The sequence below is a fragment of the Abramis brama genome, assembly GCF_963993115.1.
Source record: "Abramis brama genome assembly, chromosome: 8".
Taxonomy (NCBI): Eukaryota; Metazoa; Chordata; class Actinopteri; order Cypriniformes; family Leuciscidae; genus Abramis; species Abramis brama.
In genome coordinates, this window is record NC_139970.1 from 45089401 (window position 1) to 45107154 (window position 17754).

At 37.3% G+C, this 17754-nt stretch overlaps 1 protein-coding gene across 3 annotated transcripts in view; it reads left to right on the top strand.

Moving 5' to 3' along the window:
• Positions 1-17754, top strand: part of LOC311088293 (rho GTPase-activating protein 6) — a gene marked incomplete at its 5' end in the record, with an annotated part of 45218 nt that overhangs the window by 2430 nt on the left and 25034 nt on the right. For 2 of the 3 annotated variants that reach the window (XR_014607477.1, XM_084122191.1), the window contains 2 exons: positions 14832-14991; positions 15104-15172. Coding sequence is in view for 2 of the 3 variants with exons in the window: in XM_084122191.1 (XP_083978317.1) it covers positions 14832-14991; positions 15104-15172 (229 nt within the window). Of the gene's footprint in view, positions 1-11160; positions 11395-14831; positions 14992-15103; positions 15173-17754 lie in introns of those variants that run through there. The other variant, XM_084122192.1, reaches the window with a different exon arrangement.

Below are 17754 nucleotides of genomic sequence, written 5' to 3' on the forward strand. Positions count from 1 at the left end.
GCTGGAGCAGTGTGTTGTGATTGGTCGAGCGCTTCGAGTGTGTTTGGGAAATGCCCCGCCTCTTACCATAACCACCAGTTTAACACACTACTAACTAACTCAACCAGGCCCTGCCCCTTTATTCTGCGCATGAATTATTATAATGAGGAATATTGTGACGTGTTCGTTCCCAGAAGAAACTCAAGACTACAGTGGAGGCGTTTCAGGAGTTCAGAAACACTGTCACTGAGATAGAGAATAACTCACTTTTTAATGCTCAAACAGCAACATTACACATTAAAGACAGATGTAAATGTATAAAATCATAATAAGACCCCTTTAAGACTAGTGAAAGATGTCTTTAACCGGTTCTTTAAGGTCGTGATGTTTGATCCACCGCTGAACATCAGAGACGGTGAAGGTTCTGGAATGCGACTTGTTTCTTGTTGTAATGGAAGCACTCAAGTCACCTTCATTTATATAGCGCTTTTAACAATATAGATTGTTTCAAAGCAGCTTTAAGCAGTGACTCTTGTTAACTGATCATGGATGACGGGCAGAAACGTAGACCTGTAGGAGCGTGTTGAGGTTCAGTTCCAGTGTCTGTTCTGAAGACTGACGTCAAAGCCTTGACCTGAAGCCGGTGGAGCGAGACCAAGGGGGCCGAGACACGGACTCTGTTTGCTTGATTGGAGATCAGACACGCAGAGAGAGAGTGTGGAAAGGAGCTTGTCGAAGAGACAGTGCTGGTACATGAAGACGGATGATCTGGCGTTGGATCTTGCCAGCCGCAGGGTTTCAGCTGGGAAGTCTCTCTGGAATGTCCACTGCAGACTCCAATACAAATATAAAATACTAACCCCGAAGACAACTGAAGATATTGAACTCGTACAGTGGTTTAGCTGCTGATCCCGACTTTAATAAATGCATTATCCTCATTGCTGAAAGTGCACGAGGGAGGATAATCGAATGTACATTTGTTTGTTGCTGTTGTTGTCACTTGATTGAGAGATTGTGTTAGCAAGATACACTGGGTTAAAGCAACTCAATTTGGGTTGTTTTCACCCCAAGGGCTGGGTAAATATAGGACAGAACACATGTTGGGTTAATTTTACCCAGCAAATTGGGTTGTTTATTTAACACAGCATACTGGGTTGATTCTTTTTTACTAAAGTACTAGTTTCTTTTTTGTACATGAATTAATGTTTACAGATTAACTTGAATCCTCTAAACTTAAAAAAATAATAAAAATACTCCACACAACCACTGGTTTGCATAATAATTATATTATAATATAATGATAATTCCTTTATTTTTGATTATATTTTACAGTATAGCATATTTTTTATAGTTTTAAATACATATTGCATACATTTATGCTCGTTTAACAAATATTAGAAGTAAAAATTAAACATTTATTAGTAATTCAAGTGTAATGGACCAGTCTCCTTTGTGCCGTTCCCACTGTAACGCACTGGATCTCGTGCCGGATCTCGTGCCGGATCTCGTGTTGTGTTCAGCGGAGGAACTGATAACTTCAGCATTTCACTCGTAGTCGAAAATATGCTGTGACTCCATAACCTGTCCATAAACAATCAGTGTACAGTTCTGAAAACATATTTTAACTATGCATTTATATTCTGTATCTTTTTTTAATAAAATCGTAAAATGTTATGCAAGGCACAGGCGTTCCATCACGCGACACTGGTTTAGAGGACTCACATCGTGCCCCTGTATGTTGCGTTGCATAAAATAAAATTATATACAGAACAATAACGAATTTATACATACAAAAATGTACACAAACCTGTATTTTACCAAAGACACACACCAGCTTGACGGAGCTGCACTGCTCTCTCCTGAAGAGGTTGCAAAAAGCCTGCAATAAATAACTCAACCCCTGGGCTGTTACGTCTGACCCAGGATCTGGGTAACACAAAAACTACACCAACACTGAAAAAATAACCCCAAAAATTTACCCAAAAGGCTTAACCCAGGATTTGGGTGTGCTGACAAATGCACATGAGTGTATTGACAAAATAATGCACAATTTAGTGAATGGCACATGTGGCTTTAATCCCACACATGTCTAAAGTGCTAGGGGGTGTTATGAAAGTGCTTGTGTTTTGAAGTAGGTCTTTGCTTCTTTGCAAGGATCATAAACCAGTGAAATTACATTATAAAGACATAAATGAGCAGAGGCAAATCAATAAACACCTCTCCATAAACAATGCATGTATTCTTTTATCACAGTGTTGCCAAACTACAATATTGAGAAACCAGAACACCAAATTTGTAGATGTTTGTGTAGGGCGGCCCAAAGGGGAGCTCTCCTTAACAGTTACCTAACCTCTCAGGAATCTGGAGTTTATAAAGCTCCTCCTATAAAGCAGTCCGCCAGTGTCTTTTACAGCACTGCTCTTGCTATTATTTGGCCAATGAAACTTGACAGGCAGCAAAAGGCAGAGTTTGTTTTTTTGCCATGTTCAACTGAAAAGCATGCATTAAACTGCAAAAACGACACCTGAAATCCTTCTACAGACCCATTTAAAACATTGCAAAATGACTGAATCTTAAAACCAAATGGGAATTGTGTGCGGTGTGAAAAAAAGTCTAGAATCCATAGACAGTAAATTCCCTTTTCCTGTATTTAAGCCTCCGCAATGGGTCATTTACACTGACAGAATAATCTTTTTAAAGTAGTGGTATTGCCAGATGTAACAGTATAACTTGTGTATCTTTGCTTCCTTTTGGCCTCGTTGCAGATCGTTTCACTGAATCTGTTGGAGCTTAGCAGTGTTTAGATCTAGAGGCAAAGTGCTCTAATATATCTCCGTAAGATACGGCCACAACTTTTATTGGGTTGCTTTTAACTGGTTTTAAATAAATTCCCATTTTTGGTCAAATTGCATTTATCTGTGCTCTTGTGCAATGCTTAAAGTCCCGCTGTGGTGAAAATCCTGCTTTTAATGTAGTTTATGTGTCTATGTGGTGTTTTTAATCTGCTTTAAGACAAACCATGTGTAAATTCATAAGTCGACTCCATTGCTGAGTATTTCCTCCTTAAAACTGCAGTGAACCAAAGACAGTCTCAAAAACACGCTTTGAAATCGCTGGTGTTTCTGACGTCACAAACTACCTTGTAACCAATCAGATCAACGTGTGATCGTCAACCAGTGGATCCCTGAGCTGAGTGAGTGAGTGGAGGCGGGGCTCATTTGCATATTCATAGAACCGCGCATACTAAATGAGGCAAGGGTGTGGAGGTACATTTTACAGGCATGCCGAAAAAATATTTGGTGATCAAAGATAAGTTTTAAGGGATAAAATGATTGACTACAGTGGGACTTTAACGTTTAATCTTGGTATTTTCTTTTTCTATAGAAAAACAACAACAATGAAAACGGCATGTTTTACTTTTACAGTTACACTCATATTCACTGAAAACTGGTAAACCGAATGAACTTTTGGTGCTGCGAAAGCTCTCGAGCTCCTTTGCAGTGAGTCTCTTTCTGTGCGAGAAGAAAGCGTGTAAGAGCGGCCGTTCTTCAGCGACGTGACATCTGGTTTACATGAAGTCTGCCTGAGCTTCTCTTTCTCACAGCGAGCAACATGACCTGATCTTTGGCAGCGCTTCCCAGGCAAATACTTCTTCCCACTGGAGACTGTCAACCGAGCACAACAGCACTTCAGGGTCTTTTTAAGGTCTTCTTTCATGTTCGACAGTTTCGTGAATCTTCAAGCTTGCCTTGGTCTTTAAAACTCATGAGTGCAAGTGAAAAGTCTCATAGGAGCATCTAAAATTAGGCAATATTTGAAGTCAACAAGTTCCTCATTGTTTTTCCTCGCATTGAATATCATGCTTCCCTCATTTTATGGAAGTCGATTGCGAAGTTCATGTTGACAAGTTACCATTATTCAACACTGTGGAATGCAGATAGCTGGATTTTTACAATAAGAAACATTGCCGAATATGTGGTTCGTTCACAGGCCAGTGAAAGTGGGGCATGTTCATGAAGTCTGACTCACTTTAAACTCTTTTGTGTTGGAGCAGATCCAGGATAAGAGACCATGAGTGGCTCAGTGTTTTCGGTAAGATGGTTTAGATTAATGCAACTCTTTTAGTACATCTGCAACATGCGATAAGCATCTCAGATCCACAAAGTTGTGTATCTGATTTTCCAGAATGATGGATGGAAAAAAACTCCTTCTTTGAGGTTGGACCTTATTGAGATTTCTTAAAGCAAAAAATGTCAGTATCAGAATAACCTTTAACCTTTATATTCTGCCTGCCAATCACTTCAGTGTTTCGCAACACACACATACTTTACACGCACCACGTTTGTCTTCAGTGATACTGCAGATTTGTGGCCTTTTTTACACTTATTATTAACATGCATCTCATGCAAAATCAAATGCAACAAGTGATTAAAAAGCCAAATAGTTGAGCACGTACAGCGACACCAAAGTCATGCGTTCGATTCTCAAGGAAAGCAAGAACTTGTAAAATGTGTTCCTCGAATGCAATTTAAGTTGCCAAATGCATATGCATACATGTCATTTTTTGATCTGTTCACTCAAAACACATTTGGATGTAGTCAGAAACACATACTCTTAAAGTCCCCCTGTGGTGAAAGTCCAGCGTTTAATGTTGTTTATGTGTCTGTGGTGTTTTTAATATGCTTTAAGACAAACCATGTGTAAGTTCATAAGTCGACACCATTGCTGAGTATTTCCTCCTTAAAACTGCAGTGAACCAAAGACAGTCTCAAAAACACGCTTTGAAATCGCTGGTGTTTCTGACGTCACAAACTACCTTGTAACCAATCAGATCAACGTGTGATCGTCAACCAGTGGATCCCTGAGCTGAGTGAGTGAGTGGAGGCGGAGCTCATTTGCATATTCATAGAACCGCGCACACTAAATGAGGCAAGGGTGTCGAGTTACAGTCAAGATATTTTAAGACATGAAGAATTTTTTTCCATGAAAAAACGTTTAAATATGTAATTTTGGTGATCAAAGATGAGTTTTAAGGGATAAAATGATTGACTACGGGGGACTTTAACCTTCGTCTCTCTCTCTCTCTCGGGTCATTTTGACCCGGAAAATAGTTTTTAATTGAGCGTTCATCAGGGTCCAGGACTTGTCACACTTGAACCACGGATACACACACAAAAAAAATGTAATGGATTTGAGGAGTTTTGTGGTTGAAATTTAAAAAAGTAACAAATCCTTCCCTCGGGTCAATGACTCCCTTAGGAATGAAGGAATGCGAGGAATGCTTCAGTTCACATAGAAAAACATAAAAATGCTCAAAATTCTAACTAAAAATGCTAAAATCTAGTGGCTAAAGTCATGAAATGTCATGTTATATTATTATTTTTACACGAGGTCGGCGAAGACACCCAATGTAAGATATTTAGAGCTGAATTAAAAGGGTTATGCATGAAATTGTGAGTAATTTTGAATTTAAGTTGAAAGAATGTGAGGAATGTGCTTAAATTACTATTAATTTATTATTTATTGATCATATCTAGTAATTTAAAGGTAAATAAAATAATAATAACAACAAAATCTCCAAAAACAATTGCATTAAAAATAGAAAAAAATGGGCTATTATCAAAATGAGTTGCTCTTTTCTCAACTCAACAGGTTTTTCTGATTAAACATTTTTTGCAACCAACATATAAACTGAGCATTTCATTTTACTATAGTAGATGTTCCATGAGTGTGTGTGAGCCACTAATGTGTGTTCAGCATTTCACTTCTGTGTGTGTGTGTGTGTGTTTGTGTGTGTGTGTGTGTGTGTGTGTGTGTGTGTGTTGCACAGGATTGCCTCTTTATGATGACTGTTGCTTCACTCGCATGCGTCTCTTTCTTCATTTTCTTTTTGCGCAGGATTGTGTTTGTATGACATGCGATCTGGCTTTACTGAGCTTTTCCAGTTTCACATATCAAGTCAATTCACTGTCAATCACGGTCAACAATGCAGTGCGGCCAACAAAATAATCTCGGATTTTTCCCACAGCAGTTTCCCGTTGCCGTCGAGTGGAAAGAGTCGGAGTGAGCGAGAGGAAGAGGCGTTTCCGCCACTCATGTGTTCTTCTGATTAGCATACTGATGTTGAAACCAGCATCTTCCTGTTTCTTTGTGCCAGTCTGGGGTCTGACACTGGGAACCAGATGAAGTGATATTTAGCGCTCTTACATCATCAGAGCTTCATTCAGTGGGATTGTTCTGGAGATTTCTGAACCGTTGAACTCGGCAGCTTTTGTTAGTGTTGTTTGCTTAAAGACTGCATGAAGAATTGGAGATTTCGCTCCTTTTCAGTTCTTTGTGGTGAACTGGACACATCCCACAGGATTTTTGATTTGGGATTTGGTTGACGGGTCTTTTTCTGAATTACAGTTCACAGAAATTTAGTCTAAAAACAACATCAAAATGTGCAAGAACAGATTAGAGCGATTTTTCATTTTGTAAACCTGTCAAATAAACACAAGAAATGAATACTTTTATTCAGCGAAGACATCGTTTCAACACTGATAATAATCATAAATGTTTCTTGATCATCAAATCATCATATTAGAGTGATTTCTGAAGGATCATGTGACACTGAAGACTGGAGTAATGATGCTGAAAATTCAGCTTTGATCACAGGAATAAATTACACTTTACTATATATTCACATAGAGAACAGATGATTTACATTATAATAATATTTCATAATTTGTACTGTATTTTTGATCAAATAAATGCCGCCTAGGTGAAAATCATTAAAGAAATTCTTAATTTCTGAATGTTGTATATGACAAGTTAAACAATTTATTTTAATTTCAGTTTATATTGATTATTTTCAGCTCAAACTATAATGTCAACAAAGAACTTGTCTTTTAATTCTGTAGGAAGTGACACTTTATTTACTTTGTCTATAATAATAATAATAGCATTTAGAAGCTGTCCATGTGTTACTGTACATTTTAGTGTCTATCATTCCAAACGTGTGTGTGTGTGTGTGTGTGTGTGTGTGTGTGTGTGTTAGAAGCACATGTTATGATTGAATGCTTATGAATACCAATGAAATCATCATTGAGAATAAAGTGTGTGGAGCAGCTGTGCCTGAATTACCATCAGACTCACATGTGATGCTTATTTGATGGCCCTCGAGCATCTCTTGTTAAACAGCTGTTCAGATGAAACTGTTGCTCACCTTTTATGCTAATGAGGCTTTCATTGATAATGAGTGTTCAGTAATTAAGCAGCGCTGCTCGCTGGAGTGGCACTACAGAAACAAATGATCCCATGAAAGTCCCCCTGTGGTGTAAATCCAGCTTTTAATGTTGTTTATGTGTCTATGTGGTGTTTTTAATGTGCTTTAAGACAAACCATGTGTAAGTTCATAAGTCGACTCCATTGCTGAGTATTTTCTCCTTAAAACTGCAGTGAACCAAAGACAGTCTCAAAAACACGCTTTGAAATCGCTGGTGTTTCTGACGTCACAAACTACCTTGTAACCAATCAGATCAACGTGTGATCGTCAACCAGTGGATCTCTGAGCTGAGTGAGTGAGTGGAGGCGGGGCTCATTTGCATATGCATAGAACCGCGCATACTAAATGAGGCGAGGGTGTCGAGTTACATTCAAGATATTTTAAGGCAAGATTTAGGCTATTTTTCAAGGGAAAAAAAATGTTTAAATGTGTAATTTTGGTGGTCAGAGATGAGTTTTAAAGGATAAAATTATTGACTACTGGACTACTTTAAATTAAATTTTAATAATCTTAAATCTAACTTCAGTTAAATTAAAATAATCTTAAATTATATGAACACATAAGTGTCCTGCTCAGTGTTTTCGTTTCTTTAATCTGTGCCTTTATGTATTGTTCATGACTAATATGCAGGGTTTTTTTTTGTTTTTGCTCATTTTGATAATATTTTTGTGGTATTTATGAAATGCGCAATATATACACAACCTTTCTGAAGTTAGAATTTTTTCAAGTCTCTTCTGCTCACAAAAGCTGTATTAACTTGATCAAAAATACAGTAAACACAGTGAAATATTATTCCAGTGTAAATCATCTGTTCTCTATGTGAATATATAGTAAAGTGTAATTTATTCCTGTGATCAAAGCTGAATTTTCAGCATCATTACTCCAGTCTTCAGTGTCACATGAACCTCCAGAAATCACTCTAATATGAGGATTTGATGTCGTACACACTGCAAAAACTCAAAATCTTGCCAAGTATATTTTTCTAATTACTAGTCAAAATATCTCATCACACTTAATATAAGACAAAATTGCCTAAAGACCAAGATTTAAGTGAGATAAAGGAGCTTGTTTTTAGACAGTGCATCTTGAATATCTTGTTAAGTGAATCTGTCTTGAAAATATCTTGTTTTGAGCCATATCTCAGATGAAACAAGCTTTTTTGACATGTCATAAGGTTTTTAAGCTGCTGTGTTAATTGTAAAAGATGAATCGTCTTATTTCAAGAAATAGACTTGACTTGAATTGAGACAACAAATCTGCTTTATTGAAAACTGTAGGTCAACATGCCAAACTCACAACTCACAATGCAGTACAGTGAGTATGTATAATATTTACATATAGACAGCAAAAAAACTTAATTTATTTACGTATAAACAGCTTTACCGACGTACAAATTTGTACATATTCCTATTTAACTTAAAATCGTGGCATTAATGTTTTTACTCTATTGCATTCAATTGTCTTATTAATTAAATTTTCAGTCACATTTATTAATAGTTTAACGTTACTCATAAATAATAACAGCTCTGTTCGTGCTTCTGCTGCAATCTCGTTTAGGAGGATTAATAGCCTACATGGTGTTAAACAAGAATACACTTTAAAACCTTAAAAATACCTTTTTTATCGTTTAACCATTTTGTAATATTTGGTTTATTTACCGCGTGAGACACAAAAAAACACAACATAAATTCACAAAAGACATCCATTTTATTAGATTGGTGTAATCCAAATCTTTAGAATCCATGTGTTGTTTGCAAGAAACAGATCCAAATTCAGCCCTTTATCCAGCGATCTTCATCATTTCTCTCAGCAGAGACCGTTAACGTCAAATCCCAGCATCCCGCGCTCGATTGAATTCAAATTCAAAAATTGCGCCTGAAGCGTTACGACATGTTTTACGGCAGCGATATCAAACGCTCATTGGCTCTCGCATGCTTCGTCACAGATTGCAACATGCCGTGTTTAAGTTTGTGTTCTACATTTGAAACAGAGAAGCGCGCGCGCCTTTACAGAGCGAACAGCGAACCGAAACCGGATTAACATTTTCATGGATTAAGAATTTAAATTCTGCTCTATAACGTTACAAAACTATTATACTGCACTGCCAGAGAGGACTGCGACACATCGTCATGTGAACGACTTTTGGTACCGGTTTTGACATTTTCTCACTAAATAAATTATTGTGATTAAACTTGTAACGTTATGTCTGTTGTCTTTCTTTATAATTGTAGCCTAACCTTACGTACAGTAGTTTTAAGAAATGGTTAGGTTTAGGGGTAGGATTAGTGGCTCAAACTATCATTTAATGCTATATTGTTAATAAAACTGCCATTTCCCTAACGTTACACATGTCCATTACTTTTTATCCTTTTAATATTGTCTATAAAAATGGCTATGTTTAGGTGGAGTAGGGTTAAGGGATCTTACATTTATAATCTATAAAATGTTCTACTATGTTTTCATATTGCAGTTCCATACTGTGAGCCAAAATGTTGAGAAAAATGAAGCTGTTTCCCTTTTATGCAGTCCTCTGGGACTTTTTGCTGTTTAAATAAAAACAATGGTTAAATGCAAGTCTATTTTTCACTTTTTCTGTCTAGTAAACAGTAGTTAATGTCTTGAATCTAGTAGGTAAAATGTCTTGAATATAGAACAGTATTATTTTTGTTGAGCTTACAATAAGGTAAATACACTTGAGATAATGACAGGATGGTAAATTATGGCTTATTATGGCAAAAGAGCACTGCCTAATACGAGTCAGGAATGCTAACTTCAAGACATTTTGTCTCAAAATGCCAGTTTCCAATCTTATTTCAAGTTGGTGGTGACTTAAATCTAGAACAGTGTAACAATTATAGAACTAAAAATTAGTTAAATACACTTGAAACAAACAGGATGACCGAAAAAAAAAAAATGCTACTTTTGAGGGGAAAATACTATTTTTGAGCATGACAAGCTTATTATGAGACACAAAACATGACAAATACTAGTAAAATATAGCTAAAAATGAGTTTTCCCAGCTAATTTCAAGATCACTCATATCTTGTAAGGCTTAAATATAATGTCTTATTTCAAGAAATCTTACCAAGAGAATTTTCACTTGTTCCATTGGCAGATTTTTTTGCTTATTACAAGCAAAAATATCTTGTATTAATTTTTTTTTGCTTATTTTTGGAGAGGCCTTTTTTCCAGTGCAGTGTTATCTTGTACACTGATATCTCTGGTTTTCTCCTCCACGGTCTGGAAGAGCAGATGTCAAGAGGATGAAGAAGTACTGATGTGTCGTGCTTACGAAAGAATGCCATAATTTAATGTTCTGATGACATTTTTCATGCATATAACTCGAGTCAGATGATCTTCCTCCGCAAGTGATCAAGATGGTGCAACTCCTCTGAGTGTCGGTCGGGTTTGCTGTGGAAGGATTGTGCTCTAATCAGACGTGATGCAGTTCTGGCTCGAAGGTATTTGTAGTTTCACACACACTCGACGTCAGCGCCTGACCCCTCCGACCCCTCCGACGCCCGACCCCGGTCCAGGAGAGAGAGGCTGTGGAGCTGCGATGCCTTTTGCCATGCTTTGGAAATTAAATGTTCCACAAAATGGGGTTTTTAATACACGGGGGACATGGTGATGGTTACAGAGAGGACATTTTATTCCAGTGCTTTTGCATTCTATTGCAAAACGTTTGCGTTTGCTCTAAAACTTTGGCTTTTTGGGGTACGTTTTATGTTTTTCTATATATAAGCAGAAAAGCTGAATGATAGAAATATATGATCTTATTATTGGTCTTGTTTTGAGTGCATGCAGAGAGTGCGTGCGTGTGTGTGTGTGTGTGTGTGTGTGTGTGTGTGTGTGTGATCTGGATTACGCAAGCCGACGAGGAACTGCTGGTGTTTGGATTGAGTTGATCTTCTGCATCTGGGAAGGAAAAGCTCAGCGAATGTTAGACGTGCGAGTTCGAGACTGGCTTGAGTGGAAGAATGAAATAAAAGATGGCAGAAAAATAAAGTTCGGTTGCATGTCACATTTACACAGCGACTCCTAACAGGGGGAATTATTCAGTGATAAACGTTGAGAGTTTCGGTGAATAACAGCTGAACTCCTGCAGTCCTCCTGTGTCTGACTGAGAGTTTCCACTGTTTTATCAGGTAAAAGTCTTTAATTGTACAAACGTCCTCCTTCAGCTCGTGCTTCACGTGTCTTTACATCTGAACTGATTTTTATCAAGGAAACGTAAGAATAACTTTGATATTGTTAGTAATATTTCAACCGAACTGAGGTTTACTTGATTATCCAGACATCATTTATTATAAAAATCATGAGTATCACATATTTTGAGGAAGGTTTATTTGTTCATCTCTCGATCATCATTGTATTGCATTGCATTATATGTTTTAAAACTAGAGTTTTGATCATAAAACTAAGCATTAAACATAATCTCGGTGTCTAATTGATTTACATTACAAGCATCAGCATTTCATATAAATATCAGGATATGCAGCAAATTGCATGTTTTTGCTCAGTTTGAGGCTCTGAATCAAATTTAGCTGTTTTTTCATCTATATTCTCACTATGAGTCATAAAAGCCTGATGAATCAAATATGATACTCCACAAAGAAAAACACATTTGCAAACTTCTTAAAGGTCTTGTACAGGCTCAGTAAACTGTGACATTTAACCGACTGTTATTTTATATGTTAGGCTTTACAAGGTTAAAATAATTTTTCTTTTCTGACACAAAGCATCACATGACTTCAGCGGTGCATGAGTAATTTTGTGTTATTAAGAGCTTGATCGCTATGAAGTGTCGTATTGAAAAGAACTGCAGAAGATTCTTCAAGAGAAAAGCAGGAATAACTGATGTTTGTAAAGGAATAGATCATCCGTGAACGTCAGAAGGTTCTCCTGTAATTGTTGGAAAGCCCTGAAACGGGTCAGTTGATTCCTGAAAGGAGCCGTGATCTTCGTTGTTGTCGGACCGTAAGCCTCTCATATGACAGTTTCCACTTCAACATGATCAAAGAGAGTTAATCTGGTCAAGGCAGATTTACTGGCCGGCTAATCAGAGGTCGAAGGATCTGCTGTACGTCTGTTTCCTTCCTTACTGCTCACGGTGTGTGTGTGTGTGTGTGTGTGTGTGTGTGTTATTGTGTTCCAGAAGCCACATGCACAATTACTTACACTTGCACAATTACACTAAAACATACAATATTCATGTATTGACCACATCTAATCCAACTTAATGAACGTACACACGTTTATGAATACTTGTTTATGATTATTGAATCGGTTGATTCTATTGTATTTATGATCAATGAGGTTCTTTTTTCAAACACATTTAATTAATGCCGTTGACTAATTTACTTCATCTGAAATAGGGATGCACGCGATTGGATTTTTGATGATGTCCGATATGCCGATATTTCTCAACTAATTTTTGCCGATATATTTTCCTTTTGTTTTCCGAAACGACACCAAGTCTCTCCTGTGCAGGGATTATTAGAACAAATAATTTTTAATTTCGGTTAGTTTTGAGCAAAGATTTACTTGTCAGCGCTCGAGTAGCAAAATCATTTGCGCTTATGCTTAAATTGACGAAAACACATGAAAATGATGAAGTTTCGAGAGTCCCGTCTTCCACACTTCGTCAGTCCTTATCGTCAAGCCCTGAGGTGTGTTTACACAAGTATACACACGCTGGCTCCAGTAATGCATATGCGGGCATTGCGTGAAGATGTAAAAAGTGTCAAAATAAAGGTGTCTCACGAAAAGATATATATTTATTAAATGAGTGGTATAATGCCCTTTTCACAAGATGTAAAATAAGTCTCTGATGTCCCCAGAGTGTGTGTGTGAAGTTTTACCTCAAAATACCCCACAGATATTTTTATGTAACATGTTAAAATTGTCACTTTTTGAGGGTGAGCAAAAACACTGTCCCTTTAAATGCAAATGAGCTGCTGCTCCCGGCACAGGGGGCGGAGCTTCAACAGCTCGTGTCCTTCAACAGCTCGTGTCCTTTTACCTCACACACACACACTGAAAATGTCAAAAACTTTTAGGCTTTTATGTTCAAACCGAAGTCGGCCAATGATGGAGAGACTCAAGAAGAAGTGACAACAAGTAGAAGCAACAGGACATTTCTGAATGGTTAGTTGATGAATTTATGAAGCTGATGTGGAGTTATCTTCTAGTCATTGATTAGCATATTCTGTCTTGATCATCTATAAATCATGTTCAGGGGGCGGGGTTTATGTAAATTCTAGGGTTGGTGATGTCACTAACCCGGGAGGAATGTGGTGTAGTCTCTACCAGCCGTTTGTTGTAGTCCTTAAAAAGCGATTTCTGTAAAAGCAAATATCTCCCTTTGCTCTGAACTTTGAGCGTTGTAACTTTGCAGATGTTGTTTATGCTCAAACAGCCTAACCAACCAAATATTAATAACTAAATATGTTGTAGTCAATGTTTGTTTTTTCCTGTCAGCTTTTTGTTTTTCTATGCATTTTTCTTGCTGTCTTTTTTTGCCTTTTGTCAGATTAATACCTTAACCAAGATTAGTGTTTTGTTCTTCACTCATATTTAAAATATATATATATTTAATTTAATATTTAAAGGAATTTTCCTCATAGGGTCATTAAAAACAAATATAATCCCCTCTGGACGTCACTTTTGGACACTACTGTGTGTGTATGTTTTACCCTTTTGGCCGTGTTTGATATAGAGTATCTCAATATTTATGTATTTGCTCTGAAATAATTTAAAAGGATTATTTTACCATAATTTCAAACAAACATAATGGCTAATTAAGTTAAAAAGTTGAATGCAAGTAGTAAAGATAATAAAAACTAAGGCATGTTGTGATAACACCTGCCAGTACAGCTGCCAGCTGGTTTTATTACACCGCACAGGTTGTTAATGATTTGTGAAAATCGCTAACATGTTGATGCTCTCTTTGCTTCAAAAGTGTCATATGATCCAACTCAGTCTGAGACTGCTGGCTAAATTTACTTTACTGATTATTCCCAGAAACCCCTACAAGGAAAAGAGGAGTAAACCAACAAAACAAAACATGAGTGTCTGGGTTTGAATTTCACAATGATTAGCAGCGCTGCCAGAACGCCTCTCGAGATGCCAAGAGTTCTGTAGAGCTTGTCACTGTGTGTTCGCTAAAACCTGGGGTTATTCTGAGGGAAAATAATGATATCTCTGATCTCCGATTATAAACCCAACAGAGCGGGATTCCGGGAGCAGAATTCCCATTCGTTCTCCATGAGGTGGTTCAGTGATGATATTGTTATTTTTTCGAGAAAAGGTCTAAAAATGTGTTCAAAATAAAGAAATATGATGCATTATCCATTTGTGAATCTTTGCATGCATGTCTTGAGTGCAAACTGGGTTAGAGGGTAAATACAAATCAAATACTGCCATTAAGAACCCATGGACTAAAACCATGGGAATGTAAAATTGCCCAATTACAACAATTTAATTGTAAATCTTCAGGTCTGTGCTCAAAAATTGAGATTTTAACGGGTTAAAGATGCTCTATAGTTACACAATTTCTCTCTTTATTTTGCATCTCTCATAGGGAGATTTCACCTGTAAGAAAGCAACGGGTCATAACCTCCACATGCAGTCGGTTCCCATCCAGAGTCTGTCGGAGCTGGAGAGAGTCCGGCTACAAGAAGTGGCTCTGGTCCGACTCACGAAAGGCTTCGATCTGGGATGCCAGATCACCATCCCTAAAGGTGCACAGACTCTCACACATCACACACGTCAAGAGACGTCCTGACGTGACACTTGTTTGATTGTCTTTGCAGTTCTGTTTTATTTCTAATGCTTCGTGTGCTTTATGTCCAGATGGCCAGAAGCGGAAAAAGTCACTCAGGAGGAAGCTGGATTCGTTATCAAAAGAAAAGAGAGACAAAGGTGTGTGTTTGGTTTGTAGACGCTTGTGTTTCTAAACCGGCATGCACATCTACAAGTAAAGCAGTTTTTCAAACAGATATACACTACCGTTTAACAGTTCGGGGTCGATAAGATGTTTTAATGTTTTTGACAGAAGTCTCGCCGACTACGCCAAAGCTGCATTTATTTGATCAAAAATACTGTAAAAACAGTGAAATATTATTCTATTGTAAATCATCTGTTTTCTATGTAAAGTGTAATTTATTCCTGTGATCAAAGCTGAATTTTCAGCATCATTACTCCAGTCTTCAGTGTCACATGATCCTTCAGAAATCACTCTAATATGAGGATTTGATGCTCAAGGCACAATTATGATTATTATCAGTTTTGAAAACCAGTTCTGATCAGTTGTGCTGCTTTATATTTTTCTGGAAATCGTCATACATTTTATTTTTCAGGATTCTTTGATGAATAGAAAGTTCAAAAGAACAGCATTTACTTAAAATATCATCTTTTTTAACATTATAAATGTCTTAACTGTCACTTTTGATCAGTCTGATGCTCAAATTGAAGGCCATTAAAATGTATGACAGTGTTTACTTTGTGGTGTTTATAGATGTGATATTTGATCTCATCTTTTAGAATGAACAGCTGGAAGTAGCAAAGCATACACATTTCAAAATAAGAGTCCTGGTGTATGTAAGTCCTGCATTAGGCATAAAATCACAGTGAACTGTATGTGGCACTGATTTCAGCGTAAAACCTTGTGTTTTCCGTCACAGGAAGGAAAGCCTAAGAACACATTCAATATATAACTTTTACTAGTATCGGCACAATAATCTGTTTATTGCCTTTCTTTATTATTATATCAGCAAAATCCAAAATCAAACAACCCCTAATTCATAAAGTATTGATATTGAATGTAGGGCTGGCCGATAAAACGGTATCGGTATTTATCGACGGTACACCGTTGTCGGTAACAATATAAAAAATGTTTGATATAGCGTTCGATATTTTCATGCGACCACCACAGCGTTGCCCAACATCAAATGGCAAACATAATGAAAGCGGAACGAAACTGTGCTGCTCATTTGTGCTTCACGGACCGTTTATCAGTCCGGACCAATGCAGCACGAGCCGATCTCGATCGAGCGGCACTGTTTCTACACAGCGCTGAGAGATCGAGTGAAGAAAGCACTTGAGTTCTCCACAGAAGTAATAACATCACTGCGAGATCTGGTGAGAAACATTCACATTATGATCTAGTTAAAGGCTTTAAGTCCACAGGTCAGCAACTTTCACCATGGATTTACTGTAGTAACACTCACTGTGTGGCAGGAATAGTAAAATGCTTTCAAGTACGTCACACATGTTTTTCCAGAACTTCAAAACTCAAATATCATCATATTTACATGTTATTTTTAATGTGATGACCAAAACATTATTTGTTCATCCGTCAAATATTACGTCCATTTATAAAACTAAAAGTTTCAAGATGTAGGAAAACACTTATTTAAAACATTTTCTTTTAATCTTTTTTTTTTTTTTTTTAATCAAGGAAATTTCTCTGGCATTTCTTTCTTTTTGCTGTATCGGAACCGAACCGTGACTCCACTGCGTTGATCTACCTCAGAGTTCGCCTGGATTGCTCTACGTTTACACTTTTACATTGTCTTTAAAAAAAAAAAAAGGTTTTAAAAAATGTCAATAATTATTGATACCGAACGATATGAAACATTATATCGTGATGCATTTTTTAGCTATATCGCACAGCCCTAAATGAATAAGAGTATCAGCATCGGCATCATTTTATCAACTAAAAATAATATGCAATTTTTGTGTTGTTCTTTTTGAATTGAATGTCAAGTCTATAGATTTTCATTTTCATGCACTTCTCATTTGCTCGCACGTTTTGAAGAGGATCTTGCGCTCAAAATGTACAGTCACATGACCTCACGTTCTAGAAATCTGAACGATTTCTGCTTTTACTTTACAACTTTTCAAATCCTTAAACGCCTTGTTTCTAGGATCAGTGGAAAGCGAAGTGTGCCGGATTTGCTCTCACGCTTTCGGACTCCTTTAGCTGCACTATCAGGGTGAGATACGGTGCTTTCTCCCAGAATGCACCTCTGCACGGGGTGATCCGCCTGCAGCTCTCACTCCTCCCGGATCAGTAATGTAATGTGTGCTGGAATGCAGACGCTCCCGCTGCGCTCCGACGTCCCGGAGAAATAACAACAACAGTCCGAGACGCTCCGTTTATTTGTGCTGCCGCTCGGAGTGAGCAGGGACTCGTCCGCATGTTTATTAAAGCACGTTCCTGTTTGATGTCGCGAGACATGGAATGTCAACACATATAGTATATGCCACGTTTTATTATATGATATATTAAGGGCATATTAAGCAAGAGCGTCTGTGTGATGTTGCCTAATGAATGGGGCAGGTGTGTAATGTTTTGTTTGTTCGTTGAAAACAAATTGCAGGCTTTGGAAAAACTGGGAACTAGTGCAGGAGTTTTTATGAGTCGATTAAATATGAGCTAATGATTAGATTAGTTAAATCACGAAAATGTAAAATTAAAATAATAATTAAAAAATAAAATG